Source organism: Rhinoderma darwinii, chromosome 3 (assembly GCF_050947455.1).
Source record: "Rhinoderma darwinii isolate aRhiDar2 chromosome 3, aRhiDar2.hap1, whole genome shotgun sequence".
NCBI lineage: Eukaryota > Metazoa > Chordata > Amphibia > Anura > Rhinodermatidae > Rhinoderma > Rhinoderma darwinii.
In genome coordinates this window covers 162,428,720-162,448,752 of record NC_134689.1, presented here as the reverse complement: position 1 = coordinate 162,448,752, position 20,033 = coordinate 162,428,720, and the positions used below count along the sequence as shown (strand labels likewise).

At 42.0% G+C, this 20,033-nt stretch overlaps 1 protein-coding gene across 4 annotated transcripts in view; it reads right to left on the bottom strand.

Annotated features, from left to right (window-relative positions):
• Positions 1-1,021: 1,021 nt before the first annotated feature.
• Positions 1,022-20,033, bottom strand: part of CCDC107 (coiled-coil domain containing 107) — a 32,472-nt gene continuing 13,460 nt past the window's right edge. For 3 of the 4 annotated variants that reach the window (XM_075856982.1, XM_075856978.1, XM_075856980.1), the window contains exons 2-7: positions 17,957-18,144; positions 17,211-17,277; positions 16,396-16,486; positions 12,613-12,722; positions 12,417-12,476; positions 1,022-1,402 (exon numbers count right to left, since the gene is read on the bottom strand). In XM_075856982.1, the coding sequence (XP_075713097.1) occupies positions 1,155-1,402; positions 12,417-12,476; positions 12,613-12,722; positions 16,396-16,486; positions 17,211-17,277; positions 17,957-18,070 (690 nt within the window). In that variant the 5' untranslated portion in view covers positions 18,071-18,144 and the 3' untranslated portion in view covers positions 1,022-1,154. The remainder of the gene's footprint in view (positions 1,403-12,416; positions 12,477-12,612; positions 12,723-16,395; positions 16,487-17,210; positions 17,278-17,956; positions 18,145-20,033) is intronic. The other variant, XM_075856979.1, reaches the window with a different exon arrangement.

Sequence of the window (20,033 nt, the reverse complement as noted above, 5' to 3'; positions counted from 1 at the left end):
TTCCGTTTCCATCACCATTGATAATGGTGATGAATCCGGTCCCTGTGGTTTCCGTTTGTCTCAGTTGTGCAAGGGTTCCATCGTTTTGCCGGAATCAATAGATGCTTCTTCCTCAGCAAGGTCATTCATGGAGCATTACAGACTGGACATTACAGGAGGGGGTCTCTTGCCTTATTAGAGACCCCTTTCAGTTGCTTCTTAAAGAGGCTCTGTCACCATATTATGTAGGAGATAGCACTTATAATGTGATCGACCCTGTAGTGTAGATTACAGCAGTGTTTTTTTATTTAGAAAAACTATCATTTTTGACCGAGGTATGACCTATTTTAGATTTATGCTAATGACTTTCTTAATAGACAACTGGTCGTTTTTTAGCTTTTGACCAATTGGGCGTTGTGGAGAGACGTGTATGACGCTGACCAATCAGTGACCAATCCGCATCATACACTTCTCTCCATTCATTTACTCAGCACATAGTGATACACTTGGACAAAAGCTAAAACACGCCCAGTTGTCTATTAAGAAAGTAATTAGCATAAATCTAAAATCGGTCATAACTTGCTCAAAATTGAAACTTTTTCTAAATAAAAACACTGCTGTAATCTACATTACATTGCCAATCACATTATGTACAAGATAGGCCACTTATAATGTGGTAACAGAGCCTCTAAGCCCCTGGGTGCTGCCAAGGACGAAGAGGAAGAGAGAAATTTACGTACCTGAAATTTCCTTTTCCTCTAGTCCAAGGCAGCACCTGCTTTCCCACTCTATATAAAATGTATTTTTTTTTTGCATTGAACTTGCTTTTTATTTTCACAATGAGAGCCTTGCTAGGCGGAGCTTTATACTTGTGCTCATTGACTCTTTATGTACTGCTTAACTATGTTCTGTCCTTAGACTGGGTAAGAATGAATAACTCCAGGTGCTGCCTCAGACGCGAGGAAATTTCAGGTAAGTCAATTTCTCTCAAATTTGATCTTCACACCGACGTGGATAAAAAAAAAAAAAGGAAGAGATTCCATTTTGGTGGTTGTGTAATATATTATAAAATGCATCATGTTAGACGTATTGATTTCTCCATTTCATAAAATAATATTTTATACTTTTTAAAAAAAATAAAAATAACAGTACAAAGTAAGGCATGGCGGTTTAGTTTAGTCTTTTACATTGCGTTTTCTTAATCCATCAGATGTATGTCTTGGTGTCACATCTTGCTCATCAGGCTGAGAACGGTCTTCTTTACAATGAGACACTCCCGGCTCTTCTACAGGCAAATCAAGATCCTCCCCATCAAGAATGGAAACCTCACTTTCTTTTTCTTCATCTTTTTCAAAGAGATCAGGATTCTGAATCTTGAATGAATGAATAAGATCTTCAAGGGTATCTTCACAGGACTCCTTAGCTGTGAAAATAAGACATTTGGTTAGTGGACACTACTATGTGGATCAGTGATAAATATGCATTGAAAAAATAATGGTCTATTCCAATGCAGCATCTCGTTCTATAAGGCTTGATTCACACAGCGTTTACATTTTTTTCCCCCCAAAGCACGCTTCGGCGAGATGTTACTTTAAAGTCTATGGTAAAATATGAGAAAGCCTGGAGCAGTGTGTACAAAATTATACGAACTCAAAAATGCACGTAAAGACCAATTTTTCCGCAGATTCCGTGGTCTATTCTTTACAATGTGAGATTTGCATCACAGAAAAAATATGTAGTGACTTGTCAATTCTCGATGCAGAAACTGATCGGCAGCCCAGCCACACCTCTGTGCTAATCAGTGTGCGGATCTGCGGCAAATCAAACTGCAAATACGCAGTAGAAATCCGAGGTCAGATTGAACATTGCCTTAAACACTCGGCAAAAACCCTGTGTGAAGGCGGCTTAAGGCTACATGCGCATGTTGTGTATTTTGCTGTGGAGAATACGCAGCAATACCGCAAGAAATTCGCAGCAAAAAAACGCATATATAGTGTACAGCACACAAGAAAATGGTGACAGCACTCTGCGAACACTAATGCCACCTAAGCAATACAGATATATAAATACGCATTACTGCTGAATCTACTTACAAATAGTGAGATTAGTGAGGTAGCGCACATTTTGATCAAATTGTGTGAGCCCACCTGCCATGACAAGGCATCCTCTATAGGTGGGAACCTACTCTGCACATACACCCAGAACTGGGACTAAGCCTACTTATATCTGGGGATGGTAGGAAACAGCATTAAAACTAATTACAAATCACCCAGGGCAGAATGGGAGGAGTGCAAGAACAAAAAATGGAGGCAGTCACTAACCCCACATATATGGATCCCATAAAACACAAGTTTGACCAGTACATTCCAGCAAAATTAAACAAAACATGTATACAGGTGCAAGAACACCTGTGACTGCAAATGTATATATTTGTAAGTAGATTCAGCAGTAATGCATTTTTATTTATCTGTAGTGCTTAGGTGGCATTGTTGTCGCCATTTTCTTGTGTGCTGTATATATTTGCAGTCACCGGTGTTCTTGCACCTGTATACACGTTTTGTTTCATTTTGCAGGAATGTGCTGTTCAGACTTTTGTTTTGCTTGTGTGACCCATAGAAAGCATGGGAGCACGGTCCGTGAAAAGCAAAAGGTAGGACGTGTCCTATCTTTTGCGGCTAGTTTCTATGGCCCGGACACCTGCCCGTAAATAAACGGGAAGAGGTCTGTGGACAATAGAAGTGAATGGGTTCGTAATTGCGGACCGTAATTATGGACAATTTTTACGGTTGTGTGCATGGGGCCCAATTCAGGGTAGGGAAAAAAATAAAAAATAAAAGGAAAAAACTTCAGCTTTTGGACAAACCTCTGGAGCTCAACTATTCCTAAAGTCTCACTTACATTCATGGCATGATTTTGGAGATCTCTAGCTCTTCTCTTGTAAGCCATAATTGAAGCTGAAATTAATGTGTTAATACCATCCCATCCCAGCCCTGCCAAGTGAGGCTGCTGATTCCAAATGGGGACTATGTGGAGTGGTAGCCACGCATGCGTGCGTGCCTCTGGCCAAGCACTTGCCAGCAGCCGCCTAACCAGATGGGACGTGGGTCGGATGACCCCTGTTCTTGATATAGGAGTGGGTCCCAGAGCTGTGACTCACATCAATCAGATTTATGGCATGCTATATGCATATTCCATTAATGCCTGAGATGGGAATAACCCTTTAAGGCCAGCACAGGATTCAGCTGTAGCCTAAAAGGTCCCAGGGAATCTCTGAAAAAATACTGCTTAGGTAAGTGAAACCTTGGGGCATATAGAGCTCCAGATTTTTGCCTTTCGCCCCAGTTACACTTCTTAAAAAGAATTACTAAATAAATGTTAACATTTTTATTTGAAGTAGGGCTGGGCAATTATGACCTAAATCAAAATCACAATTAATTGTACAGGTTTCCTTGATTACTGAACGATTATTTAGGCCACACCCCTTTCTGCATGCCTTGCCCCCTATTTGCATGCTCTGCCATTGAATTGATATTTATCCCCTGAGCCTGCTGTATGCTACTGTATATAATATACCCCCTGACACTGCCCCACACAGTACAATGCCCCTTAGCTGCCCCCACACATTATAATGCCCCTATATCTGCCCCTCATAGCTGCACCACACAGTATAATGTCCCATAACTGCCCTCCACACAGTAGAATGCCCTCATAGCTTCCTCTACATAGTTTAATGCCCTTATAACTGACTTCCACACATTAGAATGCCCCCATAAATGCATACCACACAGTATAATGTCCCACATAGCTGCCCCCAAGCTGTATAATGCCCCCACTGCTGCCCCCAACAGTGCCTGATAAAAATAATAATATACATACTCACCTAACCCCATTCCAATGACGAGTGGAGGAGATCCCTCTACTCCTCAGGTCTGTGCAGCTTGGCGCATACAGGTGCGATGACGTCACTGCCTCGTGTCCAGCGATCCATAGCGAATGGTAGAGCAGGGACCTTACGGTCTCCTGCCCCACCATTGATTTCAACTGTATCTGCATTCTGAAGATGAAGATACAGTTTAAACCGGGAAAAAATTGAAAAAAAAAACAAAATTTGAAATAGGACGTCTATTAATTGCGCTGAATTTCGATTTAGATTTTTAAATTAATTGCCCAGCCCAAGGTTTGAAGGTAATATTTTTACCATTTTTAGAAAAAAAAATTAAAACTATCTTTGTGTAGCATTTTGAGGGATTCCATGGTATTATAACTCTGTCAGTCATCTAAGGGTATGTGCACACACACTAATTACGTCCGTGATTGACGGACGTATTTCGGCCGCAAGTCCCGGACCGAACACAGTGCAGGGAGCCGGGCTCCTAGCATCATAGTTATATACGATGCTAGGAGTCCCTGCCTCGCTGCAGGACAACTGTCCCGTACTGTAATCATGTTTTCACTACGGGACAGTAGTTCCACGGAGAGGCAGGGACTCCTAGCGTCGTACATAAGTATGATGCTAGGAGCCCGGCTCCCTGCACTGTGTTCGGTCCACTACTTGCGGCCGAAATACGTCCGTCAATTACGGACGTAATTAGTGTGTGTGCACATACCCTAACTAAACCTCTCGCTCTCTAGCAGGATATGACTGAGCCATCAGAAACTAAAGGAGAGCTTCATTGAATGTCTCCCTCCGCAGTGAAAGAGGGTATGTCTTTGCTTGACTATTGTACACGGTAAATTATAACTCTCCATGAAAGAACCTTTAGCAAAGATTACTGAATTCTAATGCAATCTGCATCTTTAGTACTATAAGCTCCTCACGTCTTATGAAAACTCACAATTGACTTGTGGCGTTAAAGCTGTGGTCCCACCATTAAAGGTCATTGTATAGATAATAAGAAATTAACAATGTTTGTCGTTTACATGCGGTTAACAAAAAACACCAAAAAAAACCTGTGAAGCGTTATATTTGCTTGTATGGCGCCACCTGCTGTTCAAAGTGTATAGCAATGCACACGTCCACCTAGTGAGCGGAGTGCCGGTGGACACACATGCTCAGTCATTCTCCCCATGGCCAGGTCTCTGCATGATCCTCGGTTCACAACAGAGCAGACAATTGAAATGGTTTTCTGCCATATTTGTCAGGGAAGTAGCAGAGCCGCTGCAGTGGCACAGCAGTATAGCTTCTCAGCTGGTTAGGATTGTAAAGCTCTGCCTCCTGAAACTAGATATAAACCCAGCACATGCCTACACCGCATTTTCATTGATTTCTAAGGTGGTTCATACAGCAGATGTCACACAGTATTTATCTGAACCTCTATGGAGCCCATGTCCCTTTTCTACAGGGAAAGTAAGAAGGGACTATATTCTCAGCCAGTAGAGAAGGAAGGAGACAGATTCTGCTCAGAGCCAGCAGGGAAAAAGATAAATTACTTTAAATGAGCTAGAACTGTCTTTTTGGACTTTTGATATAAAAATTACGTTTCTAAAAGTTGGGGATAAATACCCATTATGGAGGTCTAAAATAAAAAAAAAAAGCCTTTTCTGAATGCATGTGAACAATTTCTCGGCTCCAGTATTGAGGGTGGATTCACACGAACGTGATTTACGTCCGTGCAGACCGCGTGATTTTCACGCGCGTCGCACGGACCTATGCAAGTCTATGGGGCAGTGCAGACTGTCCGTGATTTTTGCGCAGCGCGAGTCCGCTGCGTACAACTCACGACATGTTCTATATTTTAGCGTTTTTCGCGCATCACGCACCCATTGAAGTCAATGGGTGCGTGAAAATCATGCGCACCACACGGAAGCACTTCCATGGGACGCGTGTTATTCGCGCAACAGCAGTAAAAGAATGAATGTAAACAGAAAAGCACCACATGCTTTTCTGTTTACAAACATCCAAATGGAGTGTCATAATGATGGCGGCTGCGTGAAAAGCAAGCAGCCACGCATCCATATGAACATGACACACGGAGCGGTCATACTGCTGCCACGTGCGCAAAACGCTCATGTTCGTGTGAATCTGCCCTTACACAACCCAAACCATATGAAAGTCAGGCACGTGTAAGTTCTAATAGAATCACAGTACAAAAGGAAATCCTCAGACAAGTTTATATTAACCCCTTAAGGACGCAGCCTAGTTTGGGCCTTAAGGCTCAGAGCCCATTTTTCAAATCTGACATATTTCACTTTATATGGTAATAACGTCGGAATGCTTAAACCTATCCAAGCGATTCTGAGATTGTTTTCTCGTGACACTTTGGGCTTCATGTTTGTGGTAAAATTTGGTCGATATATTCAGTCTTTATTTGTGAAAAATTGCAAAATTTAGAGAAAATTTACAAAAAATAGCATTTTTCAGAATTTAAATGCATCTGCTTGAAAAACAGACGGTTATACCACCAAAAATAGTTACTAGTTCATATTTCCCATATGTCTACTTTAGATTGGCATCGTTTTTTGAACATTATTTTATTTTTCTTGGACGTTACAAGGCTTAGAACATAAACAGCAATTTCTCAAATTCTTAAGAAAATTTCAAAAGCCTTTTTTTGAAGGTGCCAGTTCAGTTCTGAAGTGGATTTGAGGGGCCTATGTATTAGAAACCCCCATAAAACACCCCATTTTAAAAACTAGACCCCTCAAAGTATTCAAAACAGCATATAGAAAGTTTTTTAACCCTTCAGGCATTTCACAGGAATTAAAGCAAAGTGGAAATGAAATTTGCAAATTTCATTTTTTCTGCTGAATTTCAATTTTATTCAATTTTTTTTTAGTAACAGAGAAGCTTTTACCAGAGAAACACTACTAAATATGTATTGTCCAGATTCTGCAGTTTTTAGAAATGTCCCACATGTGCCTCTAGTGCGCTCGTGGACTAAAACACAAGCCCTAGAAGCAAAGAAGCACCTAGTGCATTTTGAGGCCTCTTTTTTATTAGAATATATTTTAGGCAGCATGCCAGGTTTGAAGAGGTGTTGAGGTATCAAAACAATGGAAACCCACCAGAAGTGACCCCATTTTGGAAATTACACCCCTCAAGGAATTCATTTATGGTTTTTGTTATCATTTTGACCGCACAGTTTTTTCACAGCACCTATTTGAATTGGGCTGTGAAATGAAAAAAATGATATTTTTTCCAATAAGATGTCATTTTTGATCAAAATTTCTTATTTTCACAGGGAACAACATACCCCATTTTGTTGCCCAATTTGTCCTTAGTGCGGCAATACCCCATTTGTGGTGATAAACTGCCGTTTGGGCCCATGGGAGGGCTCAGACGGAAAGGAGCGCTATGTGTTTGTTGGAGTCCAGATTTTGCTGGATTGGTTTTCGGGTGCCATGTCGCATTTGCAGAGGCCCAGAGGTATCAAAGCAATGGAAACCAACCAGAAGTGACCCCATTTTGGAAACTACACCCCTCAAGGAATTCATTTATGGTTTTTGTTATCATTTTGACCGCACAGTTTTTTCACAGCATCTATTTGAATTGGGCTGTGAAATGAAAAAAAATGATATTTTTTCCAATAAGATGTCATTTTTTATCAAAATTTCTTATTTTCACAGGGAACAACATACCCCATTTTGTTGCCCAATTTGTCCATAGTGCGGCAATACCCCATTTGTGGTGATAAACTGCCGTTTGGGCCCATGGGAGGGCTCAGACGGAAAGGAGCGCTATGTGTTTGTTGGAGTCCAGATTTTGCTGGATTGGTTTTCGGGTGCCATGTCGCATTTGCAGAGGCCCAGAGGTATCAAAACAATGGAAACCCACCAGAAGTGACCCCATTTTGGAAACTACACCCCTCAAGGAATTCATTTATGGTTTTTGTTATCATTTTGACAGCACAGTTTTTTCAGAGCACCTATTTGAATTGGGCTGTGAAATTAAAAAAATGATATTTTTTCCAATAAGATGTCATTTTTGATCAAAATTTCTTATTTTCACAAGGAACAACATACCCCATTTTGTTGCCCAATTTGTCCTTAGTGCGGCAATACCCCATTTGTGGTGATAAACTGCCGTTTGGGCCCATGGGAGGCCTCAGAAGAAAAGGACCACCATTTGGCCTACTGGAGCTTTTCTGGTGCTAAGTCATGTATGCAGAAGCCCCTGAGGTACCAGTACAGTTGAAACCCCCGAGAAGTGACCCCATTTTAAAAACTACACCCCTTAAGACATTCATCTAGAGGTGTAGTAAGCATTTTGACCCCACAGGTACTGTGTAAAAGATAATGCGCAGCAGATGGTGCAGTGTGAGATTTGCAATTTTATATATATATATGCCATTTCAGTGTCCAATATAGTGTGCCCAGCATGCGCCACCGGAGATATACACCCCTTAAATTGTAATGTGGGTTCTCCTGGGTACGGCAATACCCTACATGTGGCTGTTATCAGCTGCCTGGGCATACGGCAGGGCTCAGAAGGGAAAGATGAGGGGGGTAAGCTGTGCGGAGTGCATCAGGGTAAATTAAAAATCAAGGGATGTATGATACATTTTAAAACAATCTTTTATACAGAGCCCTGGTTTTTCGGGACACGTGTCACATTGGTATATTGTGTTCTTCCTTATCCCCCTCTTATAGCAGACTCTGCACCTCTTTTGACTCTTTCCCTTTCCACCGGTTTGGGGAACTTCTCCTGGAAAGTGTTGCCCTGGTACGATGCGTGTGGCCTCGCTTCCAGAAGTACTGGGTGCCCCCCCTTCCTGGTCCCTAAAGATTAGATCTTGAAATTCCAGGAAAGTTCCCCTCTGGCCTGAACATCGACGTAGCACGTACACATTGTACAAAGCCATCTGTATGATGTGCCCGGCCAGCTTCTTATACCACACCGCATGGCGCTGTAGGGCTTCAGGACTTGATTTGACAAATCCATCCCTCCCATGTACCTATTGTAGTCCAGGATGCAGTCTGGTTTGCGGGTGGCCTTTCCTTCATATATCCTAAATCTGTAGGTATACCCTGATGCCCTCTCGCAGCTTATACATCTTCACGCCATACCTTGCCCTCTTACCTGGCAGGTACTGGCGGAATTGAACCCTCCCTTTAAAATGTACCAGGGACTCATCAATAGAAAAACACTTCTCGGGGGTGTATGCTTGGGAAAACCGGGCACTGAAACGGTCTAATAGGGGTCTCCGTTTATCCAAACGGTCAAAACTGGGGTCATCTCGGGGTGGGCACGGCTCATTATCAGTATAATGTAAGAAGCGAAGTATTGCCTCATTTATTTATTTTTTTAGGTTCCAGTTCATTTCTGAAGTTGCTTTGAGGGGCCCATATATTAGAAACCCCTATCAAACACCCCATTTTAGAAACTAGACCCCTCAAAGTATTCACAACAGCATTTAGAAAGTTTATGAACCCTTTAGGTGTTTCACAGAAATTTAGAGCAAAGTAGAGGTGAAATTTACTCTTTTTATACCATTTTTTTTATAACACAAAAGGATTTATCAGAGAAACACAACTTAATACTTATTGCCCAGATTCTGCAGTTTTGAGAAATATCCCACATGTGGCCCTCGGGCGGTAATGGACTGAAGCACCGGCCTCCGAAGCAAAGGAGCACCTAGTGGATTTTGAGCCCTCTTTTTTATTAGGCACCATGTCCGGTTTGAAGAGGTCTTGTGGTGCCAAAACATTGGAAACCCCCCAAAAGTGACCCCAATTTGGAAACTAGACCCCTTGAGGAATCCATTGTAGTTTTCTTGGGGTGCATGCGGCTTTTTGATCAGTTTTTATTCCATTTTTAGGTGGCGTGGTAACTAATAAACAGCAATTCTACTATTGTTTTTGTATACTTTTTTTTTTACAGCGTTCACCGTGCACTATAAATGACATATTCACTTTATTCTGCGGGGCGATACGATCACGTCGATACCAGATGTTTATAGTTTTTTTTGATGTCTTATGGCGTTTGCACAATAAAATACGTTTTGTAAACAATCATTCACTTTTTGTGTTGCCTTATTCTAAGAGCCAGAACGTTTTTATTTTTCAATCAATAAAGCCGTGCGAGGACTTATTTTTTGCGTAACGAACTGTAGTTTCGATCAGGACCATTTTTCGGTACATGCGACTTTTTGATCTCTTTTTATTCCATTTTTTGGGAGGTGAAGTGACCAAAGAATTGTGATTGTGGTACGGTTTATCAATATATTTTTTTACGGCGTTCACCGTGCGGGATAAATAACAAAATAATTTTGTAGTTCAGGCCGTTACGGACGCGGCGATACCAATTATGTATAGTTTATTTGTTTGTTTATATATTTTTATTAATAATAAAGGACTGATAAGGGAAAAAGTGGGACTTTTACTTTTATTACTTTTAAAACTTTTATTTTCTTATTTTTACACATCTTTTTTTTACTTTTTTTTTACTTTATTACTTTGTCCCACTAGGGGACATGAGGGCAGGAGGCCCTGATCGCTATTCTAATACACTGCACTACATGCGTAGTGCAGTGTATTAGAGCTCTCAGCTACTCACTGACAGCAAGCATAGTGGGTCCTGACGTTGTCAGGACCCACTAGGCTTCCGTCTATGGCATAGCCGGACGCCATTGTTTGGTGTCCGGTTGCCATAGTCACCATCGCCGGCCGCTATCGTGTAGCAGGCCGGCGATGGCGGATTAACCCCTAAGAAGCCGCGATCGCTATTGAACGCGGCTTCTGAGGGGTTAATCGGCGGGGGAGCTCCGCGATCGGTCCCGGCACATTGAGCAGTGATAGTCTGCTGTCGGAAACAGCAGCTATCACAGCTCATGAACGCGCCCCGCGCGAACGGCGCCGTGTTTACTCCATGACCTACTATTAGGTCACTGAGCGCGAACGCTACAGTTAGCATGACCTAATAGTAGGTCATGGAGCGTTAAGGGGTTAAGATTATTTACATTATGCCAAACCAGACCCAGCAGTAAACATTTTTTTAAAGGACTATTTGATGTATAAGACTAGAGGTCCCTTAAAAGTCTTACAAATGACAAAGGTCAGCCCTGTTGTAAGGGTACTTCTATACATCTAAATGGGGTTGTTTCTGCAGAATGTGCATAGATTTTTACACCCTCCTCCCCCAATTCAGGTGAATGGAGCAGTTGCAGAAATTTCTGCATCAATTCTGCAGACAGTCACTGTTGTAGTCATAATCTTGCTGTGGAGTACCCCTCTTCTCCCCATTAGTACACATGCATATACAAAGAAATGCTTGTACAAATCAGCATCTGACTAACTCACTATCTTAAAGGAGTTTTCCAGTCCCTAAAAATTGATGGCCTATCCTCAGGATAGGCCATCAATAGCTGATCGGTTGGGGTCCGACTCCCGGGACACCCTGCCAATCAGCTGTTTTGAAGGGGGTGCAGCGCTCGTTTAAGTGAGTGGGAGAAGGCTGCAATATTGTGAATCGCTACATGTGTGTCAACGATTTACAGTGTGCAAGTAGAATTGAAGGGGAAGCAGCGCTCGTACAAGCGCTGCACCCCCCCCCCCCCAAAACAGCTGGGGAGTCCTGGGAGTCTGACTCAGAGCAATCAGCTATTGATGGCCTATCTGGAGGATAGGCCATCAATTTTTAGGGACTGGAAAACCCCTTTAACTGTGCTTCTATGTATAACTTCTAAAGGTTTTTTTTTTTTAAGGAAGGCATGTCAGCTGTTGAAGACCTGCAGTGGAAACACAACTTTCCATGTCTGCATTCCCCACCTGACTGTATACCACACTTTACATTTCTTTTATGTATACTGTACATATTGATTGAACTGCAGCCTTGTCTGTGCTTTAAAAAAGCCTCCATCTTAAATCTTAGATTTCCCCAGCTTTCTCTTCCTCTCTGCTTTGCCATCAATCCAATGATGCTTCAGAACAGCATCACATGACCAGCTGAAGACCATATCGTTTCCACATGCTGTGGGGGGGGGGGGGCACAGTGATTATCATTCACACTATATTCTACTAAATAAGCAGAGAAACCATTAGTATACAGACAGGGAGGCGGTACTATATTCTTCTACATTACACCTGTGTGACAGGAACCTGTCTAAGTATCAGTGGTAGCTGATGATAGAAGTTTCTGTTGTCGTCGTCCCGTGCAAAACTAGTGTGATACAGGAACTGCTGAAACCTGTGATGGGTGACACATAGATCTCCGTAGACTCAAGTAGAGAAAGCGTGTCACCGAGCCTGATTCACACTGCTGCTAAGCAACCATCCCAGTCTGATATATAGCCATAGAAGCATCAAGAATAATAACAGGTGAGAGACTGACACATGGAATACCATAATGATACACATGGGAAAGGTTTAGATTTGGCCAAAGTGTCCCTATAATCGTTCTCAGACTGTTCTTTTTTTACTTATTGTTTGGATTATTTAGAAATGTTGGACAGTTTATATCTTTTTATGTCTGTTTTTACTTCGGAATGATAAGTGGGTACCTTTGGAGGAGGTTTCAGCTACTTCTGGGGAGTTATTTGATAAGGAAGAGGGGTTATGGCCTAGAGAAGAAGCAAAAGATTGATTATCTTTCTTCAAGGAATGTGGCTTGGCACAAAGGAAATAATTTTAAAATAAACCTGTAATAGAAAGTGAACGACAGATTTATCCTTAGGATTCACATTTATAGCCCCTTACCGGAGTTACTGAGAGGTGACTTAATCATCCCGCTTTTCTTCATTAACTGCCTGATGGACTGCAGCTGATTCATAATTTCATCTTTCTGCTCAGAGGCCAAAGAGTTAACACTAAAAATAAGCACAAAGACATGGGGGGAATTTATCAATAATTTCAATGGCAGTTTTTTTTGTGTAGAAAAGGTCAAATGGCCAAGTGGACAGTGCTTAGTAAAAGGGGCAGTGCTCTCCACAACCCGTCAAATTTACTATAATTTATGCCAGGGACTGTTTTAAATTATAGCGGGAAACTACGCCAGCTACAAGCTGGCATAGATTTCCCCTTCTGGTGCACGGACAGCCAGAGATGTGCCTAATTTATTAAGACCGGAAGTGGAGGAAAAGTTGCAGATTTTCCTCCACTTCCTGTATTAGGCTCCCCGGGCATAGAGGTTTTCACGCGTGGGATAGCAGTGGGTGGCAACCACCACCATCATCATCTTCCATGCAAAGCAGTAGTGTTGTGCCTACCCTTGCACAACGCTGTCAGGTGAGTGACCCAGCTTACCTTTTACTGCTTTTGACTCCTAGTTCATACAATATCACCTTAGAGGAGCGCCGTTGTCCTCCTCCTCCCGGATTTCTAGTTTCATATAATTAAGAGGCGTGTACCTCTTAATAAATTAGGAAAAAAAAAAAAAATCAGCTGGGAAAACGTACATAAATTGACCTGCAATGCAGTCTTTTAATCCGCAGCAGATCGATCAATGCTCCTTTGATTCCTGGCTGTTTTCCTTGCAGCCCGGCCTCCTGTGATGACGTTTCATCCCATGTGACTGCTGCAGCCACTCACAAGCAGTAGCAGTCTCATGGGTTGCAGAGTCATCACAGGAAGCCGGGCTGCATGGAAAACAGAGGAACACAGAGATCCGAAATACTGCACTACAATTTGGTGCGTTTTTTTCGCCGGAATTCCCTGCGACTTCTAGGTTTGAAATTCAGCATGTGATCATACCCTTAGGTGTGGTACTTATTTACTACATCATGTATTTCAATTATAAACAGTAAGGCGTAAAAGTACACAGCGCATCCGCCATGGGTACCCCAGGGAATTCCGGACGAAAAACCGCACCAAATTGTAGGGCAGTTTTTTTGGCTGGAATGTTTACTGAAGAAAACTGCACATAGAAAAAGTTTGATACATACGTAGCCATGGCGTGCCTCTGCCGTCCTCCTGGGATGACATTTCATCCCATGTGACCTCTGCAGTTGCGTTTGTTGTGGCGGAATCACCGCTTTTCCGCCACAAAAAAACCCAACATTTGTTATTTGTTGCCAGTTTTAACTCCCCGTTGCATTCAATGAGGAGAATCCGCAAAAAAACAAGCAGCGATTACGCAAATACAGTGGACATGCTGAAGTTTTTCTTCAGCATTTACGCAGCGTGTGGATAAGATTTGTTCAAATCGAATCCACTTTGCTGCTACTGTAATATACTGGCGATTTTCCGCAACAAAACCCGTTTTGCAGTATTTACGCTACGTGTGAACTTACCCTAACAGGTTAGGCCTCATGCACATGGCCGTGCTTTTGCAATTTATCTGCACACGACGTGTTGGGGCCACAAATCCACACTGCAAAAACTCAGAACAAGTCATTTTACAGTCCGGATTTGCGAGGTTACTAATACTGGTGAATTGTTGTGGATCCCAGAGTCCTGATGAAACACGGATGCATAATACATTTATTTTGCTGTCCGATGGACTGCAACAGAGCCGTGGTAAACCATGAAGGGCCTGAACCTAGGAAAATGCAGCATGGCACCTCATAAAAGGCTGTAGCTGTTGAGCAGTTAGGCTAGGGATTAACCTTAAAGGAAGGGTGTCGCGGAAATTCTTTTTTTTTATATAAATTTGCTTTTAGTGTTTTATTAAAAAATGTTTTATTTATTTGTGTGTTTGTGTTTTACTTTTTTATATTTTCGAACTTTCTCTTGTCTATGGGGGCTGCCATTTTTTTTTCCATCTCTGTATGTGTCGATTAACGACACATACAGACATGGAATACGGCACATACAGCCCCATAGTGAATGCGAACGGGAGCCGTTCCATTCACTATGCTGTACGCCGTCTCTGTGCCGCTCCCACAGTCCAAATGGAAGGTCTTCGGCCGAGCGACATCCGGCGCCATTTTCTTGTGGACCGGAAGCCGCGGCCGGACAGTAAGATTACTACTTACGGTCGCGGCTTCCGGAACATGTGTTCTGAAGCAAGCACTAGGAGCGGAGGGAGCAGACGGACCGGAGGGAGCGGCGGCGGCAGGAAAGTTATTTCTGTGTTTGTTCGTGTTTTACTGTGTGATTAGCACTGTATGTAAACCTACTACACTGTGTATTCACTCAAAAAATGGCGGCACACAGTGTAGGAGGTTTGAACGTTCAATCCCCTCCTTTCTCCCGGCACTAGCCAGGATAAAGGAGGGGGGGGGGGATTCTGTGAGCTCACTAGAGTGAGTGTGTCTTCTCAAATTTTGCAGCATAAAGCAATGTGGTTGCTTTACCACATGCCAATGCTGCAATTTTGGGAATTGCTCCCTCTAGTGACCAGCACAGGGAAATGTTATAAATTAGAATCTAATTTATAATATTTCCTGACTCGTGCAAAAATTAAAAAAATTAGAACAATGTTTAATCATTTATACACTAACTGTTTAACTAAAAAAAAAAAAAAAAATTCTAGCGACACATTCCCTTTAACGAGCGATTTACAAGACATTTCCAATTGATTTTTAGGTTACTCTATGGAGGAAAAAAGTAAATACTACTTATTAAAACCGACTAGAAAGCCCACCATGTAGCAATTTAACAAAACAAAAAAAATAAAAAAAATAAAACGATTGACTGGAGTGATTTTAAAGAGATTTTCAAGATCATGCTTTTTCAGATCGATATTTTGGTAGTACGAGATTAAAAAGCTAGATGTAGACCCAGCTTATATCCACAGCAACCTTGTATTTTTTTCAGAGCTGCTCTTTTCTAGGTTCAGTGTCAAGATCTACAGCTCCGCTTTACCAATACTTATGAAAACATAGCTTGTTGATTCACTAAGAATAAGCTCATCATGATTTATATCCAAGTTCTCATCCACACGTTGCCTATTTGCTGCAGAATTTCCGTCGGTCTCTTCTACACGCCGCAGAAAAAAATCTGCAGAAATGATGTGTGGAAATTTACCTGTGATGCGGATTCTGAATTTGCAGCACGTCAATTTATGATGTAAAAATGCTGTGGCATTCACGCACGGAAAATCTGGATGGAAAGAACACAGCATATACGCAACGTGTGCAGGTGGACTTAGATATGAATCACCATGAGCTTATTCTTAGTAAAAGGGATTTATCTCCAGTGATTTAATACATTGCTTACTGATAAATGGGTGTCCCCTGTAGTAGGAGACAGGTGCAGTTGCAGTTGTGTCAGGAAGATTCTATCAATGCAAAGTATTACCTCAGAGAGCTCAACTAGGAGGCCTAACCAAGTACTTTTTTTTGGGGGAGGTTGCCTAAGGCTGGGATCTCAGTTTGCATTTCAAATGCATTTTTGCCGCGAATTGCTGGAAAACCGCATTATTTTGATGCAGTTTATAATATAAAAAAAAAAAAAAAATCTAAAATTGCACTTTTTGTGCCAATTCGGACAAAAAAACACATTTGAATTGCGCCGCGAGATCCTGACCTAACGACCCTATAGAAAGGACACTGCATTTGTTCAATATAGAAGGTCCTAATATAAAACAGCATTACTTACCAATTGGATAGTGGATTGAGTTGTGTCAATAATGAATTCAGCATTTGCTCTGTTTGGGACAGGTGTTTTTCTAACTGCAAAAGTTGACTTTCTGAATGAATTAAAAGAAAAAAAAGTAACTTTAACAACCAAAATGTGTTCTTCATATAGAGGACATATTTATTACTAGAAAGCCATACTGGAGATTGTTCTACAGAAGTGGTGTGTATGTTTCTTCAGGACTGAAGGTGACCGTAAAGGGCCTTCATGGTCCTTGAGTCTCTCTAGTTAGTTATATCTTTTTCTGGGACACATGGGTGACAGTCCTGAATACTTATCTTCCTAGTCACGCTGCAATATGCAAGCGACAGATCACTGTATAACTACTAAATGGTAAACCTGCCTAGTCTGGGAATGCAAGGGGACAACCAATGTGGCCGCTATATTGGTGGTCATTCCGCTTCATGAAATGGATACAACAAATGAACAGTTGAACATAATTGTGACTTCTACTGACAGACTGTAGAGAGAAATGCTCTTTAATTGGGGACTGTACCATGTAGCTTAAACAGGTAACAGGTTTCAGAACACTTCACGGTCCCTTTTGTCAGACTAGTTTGACGAAGTGGCGTTTTTGTTTTCTTACCGCCCCCTCACCGCTCATGGGTTTTGATTGCGATTTTTCCCTAATGACATCACAGCATGTCCTAGATTCTAAAGCGGAAGTTTTCACGTTGCAGTTGTGAAGATCGAGCTCTTTAGAGGCATCGTGCAGATGTCCTATTTAATATGTTTAGCAAACATATATTACACTTTACAGATAAATTATACAATACCTGTTTCCTTAGTTTTTTTCTCATCTTCTTTAGAGGACTTTGATTTGCTCTTTTCATCGGACTTCATCTTAAATTAAAAAAAAGAATAAAAAGTGAAAACACAAAAAGCAATTCAAGCAGACAAATCCACAAGAAAATTATATTCTTCTTTTAAAGGGGTATTCCAATCTCTGACATTTATGGCATATAGCTGTCCAAAAGATGCGGGTCCCATCTCTGGGACATGCACCTCTCTCTAGAACAGCGTCCCCTGACTCCTGTCCTACCTTCTGCCACTGATCTCCGGCCACTAAGTTAAGAGGTGGCCTGGTTATCCAGAAACAGCGGAGTGTGTTTTGCTATGCGGTATTCCTTTTTTCATGCGACACGGACACCATTTTCCATAGAAACATTTCCAATCAAGCCAAGAGGAACCCGTAATTAACATACATCAGGTACCAACCTTAGTGCCCATAAGACGGTGCAGTAGCACCTGCTGACCTATTATAGATGCCCTAACTTAAGAGTGTCATTATTACAGATCCCCTTTTAAGCTAGCCATAGACACTAGATTTTTGTCAGCAGATGCAACTGGTCCAATGTCTATGGGGCCTAGTTGACCCTCGGCCGACATCGAGGGAGAGGATGTATTTTTCCTGTTAGATGCTTTTATAAGTCATGCAGGATTATACCACATGTATATACAGATGCCTTTGGTAATGATAAATATCATTGAAAAGCACTGAAAAGAGGGATCTGCTACTTACTTTTGAAAACTTGTATGCAGCAAAAAGCGCCACTCCCACAGCATACATTGGCATAAGTGTAAACGCCATGCTGTGACCTCTCCCCGTCTTCTCTGCGTTTAGCTGTTTTTCCATCTCGTCTTTTATCTGATCATGGTGATTACTCTTTCCTAATGTTCCTCTATGTGAATGAGGATTTCCTTTGCTCTCTAGAACAATTTAGAAGAAATAAATCAGACCCTTCTAGCGAAGCTCCAGTGTAGTCTCCAGCCACTACAATTACATCTCACACGCTACAAAATCAACACAACAGGATCTGTCAAATGTCTGCAGCACATCAGGGTTTATCTTTCACATCGCACATGCATTACGGCCCTAGAAAGGACATTAAATAGTTTGTTTCCACTATTGATACAGTATATTCAAGTGCAGCTCCACTTTAGAGTCACATTACACATTAGATTATGGCATTCCCTAATATAAAGCTATTGTAGAATTATCGCCCTTTAAAAGGAAATGTAATATTTTCTGCTGTGATCGGATTATAGGCTTGGTTTACAACAGGCAATCTACAGTCTATCAATGGACCTTAGAAGAGTTCTGGTGAGTATTTTAACAGCCACTGAAAACTCGGACAGAATAAAGGTTGCTGTAAACGGTGCCTGTCCCTTTAATGAAGACTGCATGACAGAAACTAGGAATGTGAATAACATTGGTCATGTTTAGCAATTCCAAAGATTACATAGTACTGTATTGCGGATGAGCCAAGTGTTCACACACTTGCCGTTTTTACGGTTTTGTTTCATTACAACCTTTAATTAAAATGGATTTTTAGTTGTTTGCGCCATGGAAACCCGACGGCGACCCACAATTTCTTTGCGGGGGCGCCGATGGGGTGACAGAGGGAGCTCCCTCTGTCAAACACATTAGATGTCGCTGTCACTATTGACAGAGGCATTTAATGGGTTAAACCGCCGGAATCGGAGCGCGCTTCGATTCCGGCTGTTGCAGCAGGAGCCAGGCTGTGTATAACAGACGTGGTCCTGCCGCTGATCGCGTGGGTACAGTGGCAGTACCCGCGCCATCACAGGACGGAAATATCCGTCGTCCTGCGCGAACTAGCAGCTACTGAGGACGAATATATTCGTCCTTCGGCGTTAAGACACAAAAGATGTACATAAGTACTCATCCCCTGAAAGTCAATACTTTGTGGAGCCAGGTTTGGCTACAATTACAGATACAAGTCTCTTGGGGCCTCTCTCTATTAGCTTATCACATCTACACACTGGGATTTTTACCTATTCTTCCAGGCAAAACTGCTCCAACTCATTCAAGTTAGATGTGTTGTGATGGTGTACAGCAGTCTAATGGTATGTTCACACACAGTAGCAAAATAAGTCTGAAATGACGGAGCGGTTTTCGCCTGAAAACCGCTCCTGATTTTCAGACGTTTTTGTAACTACTCACGTTTTTCGCGGAGTATTTTACGGACGTTATTGGAGCTGTTTTTCAATGGACTCAATGAAAAACAGCTCCAAAAACGTCCCAAGAAGGGACGTGAACTTCTTTGACGCGGGAGTCTATTTACGCGCCGTCTTTTGACAGCGACGCGTAAAATTACACATCGTGGGAACAGAACATCGTAAAACCCATTGAAAGCAATGGGCAGATGTTTGTAGGCGTAATGGAGCAGTTTTTTCAGGCGTAATTCTAGGCGTAAAATGCCCGAATTACGTCTGAAAACAGTGCGTGTGAACATACCCTAAACGTCATGCCACAGATTCTCAGTTAGATTGAGATCTATGTGTTGACTCGGCCATTCTAAGACATTTAAAGGATTCCCCTTAAACCACTTAAGTGTATCTTTAGCGGTATGTTTAGGGTCGTTGTCCTGATAGAAGGTGGATCTCCGTCCTAGTCTCAAATCTCTGGCAGACAAACTGGTTTCCCTCCAGAAATGCCCTGTATCTAACTGCAATACATATTTCCGTCAATCCTGACCAGTTTTCCAGTCCCTGCCGATGAAAAAGCATTCCCAAAGTATGAGGCTGCCACCACCACCATGCTTCACTGTGGGAATGGTGTTCTTGGGGTGAGA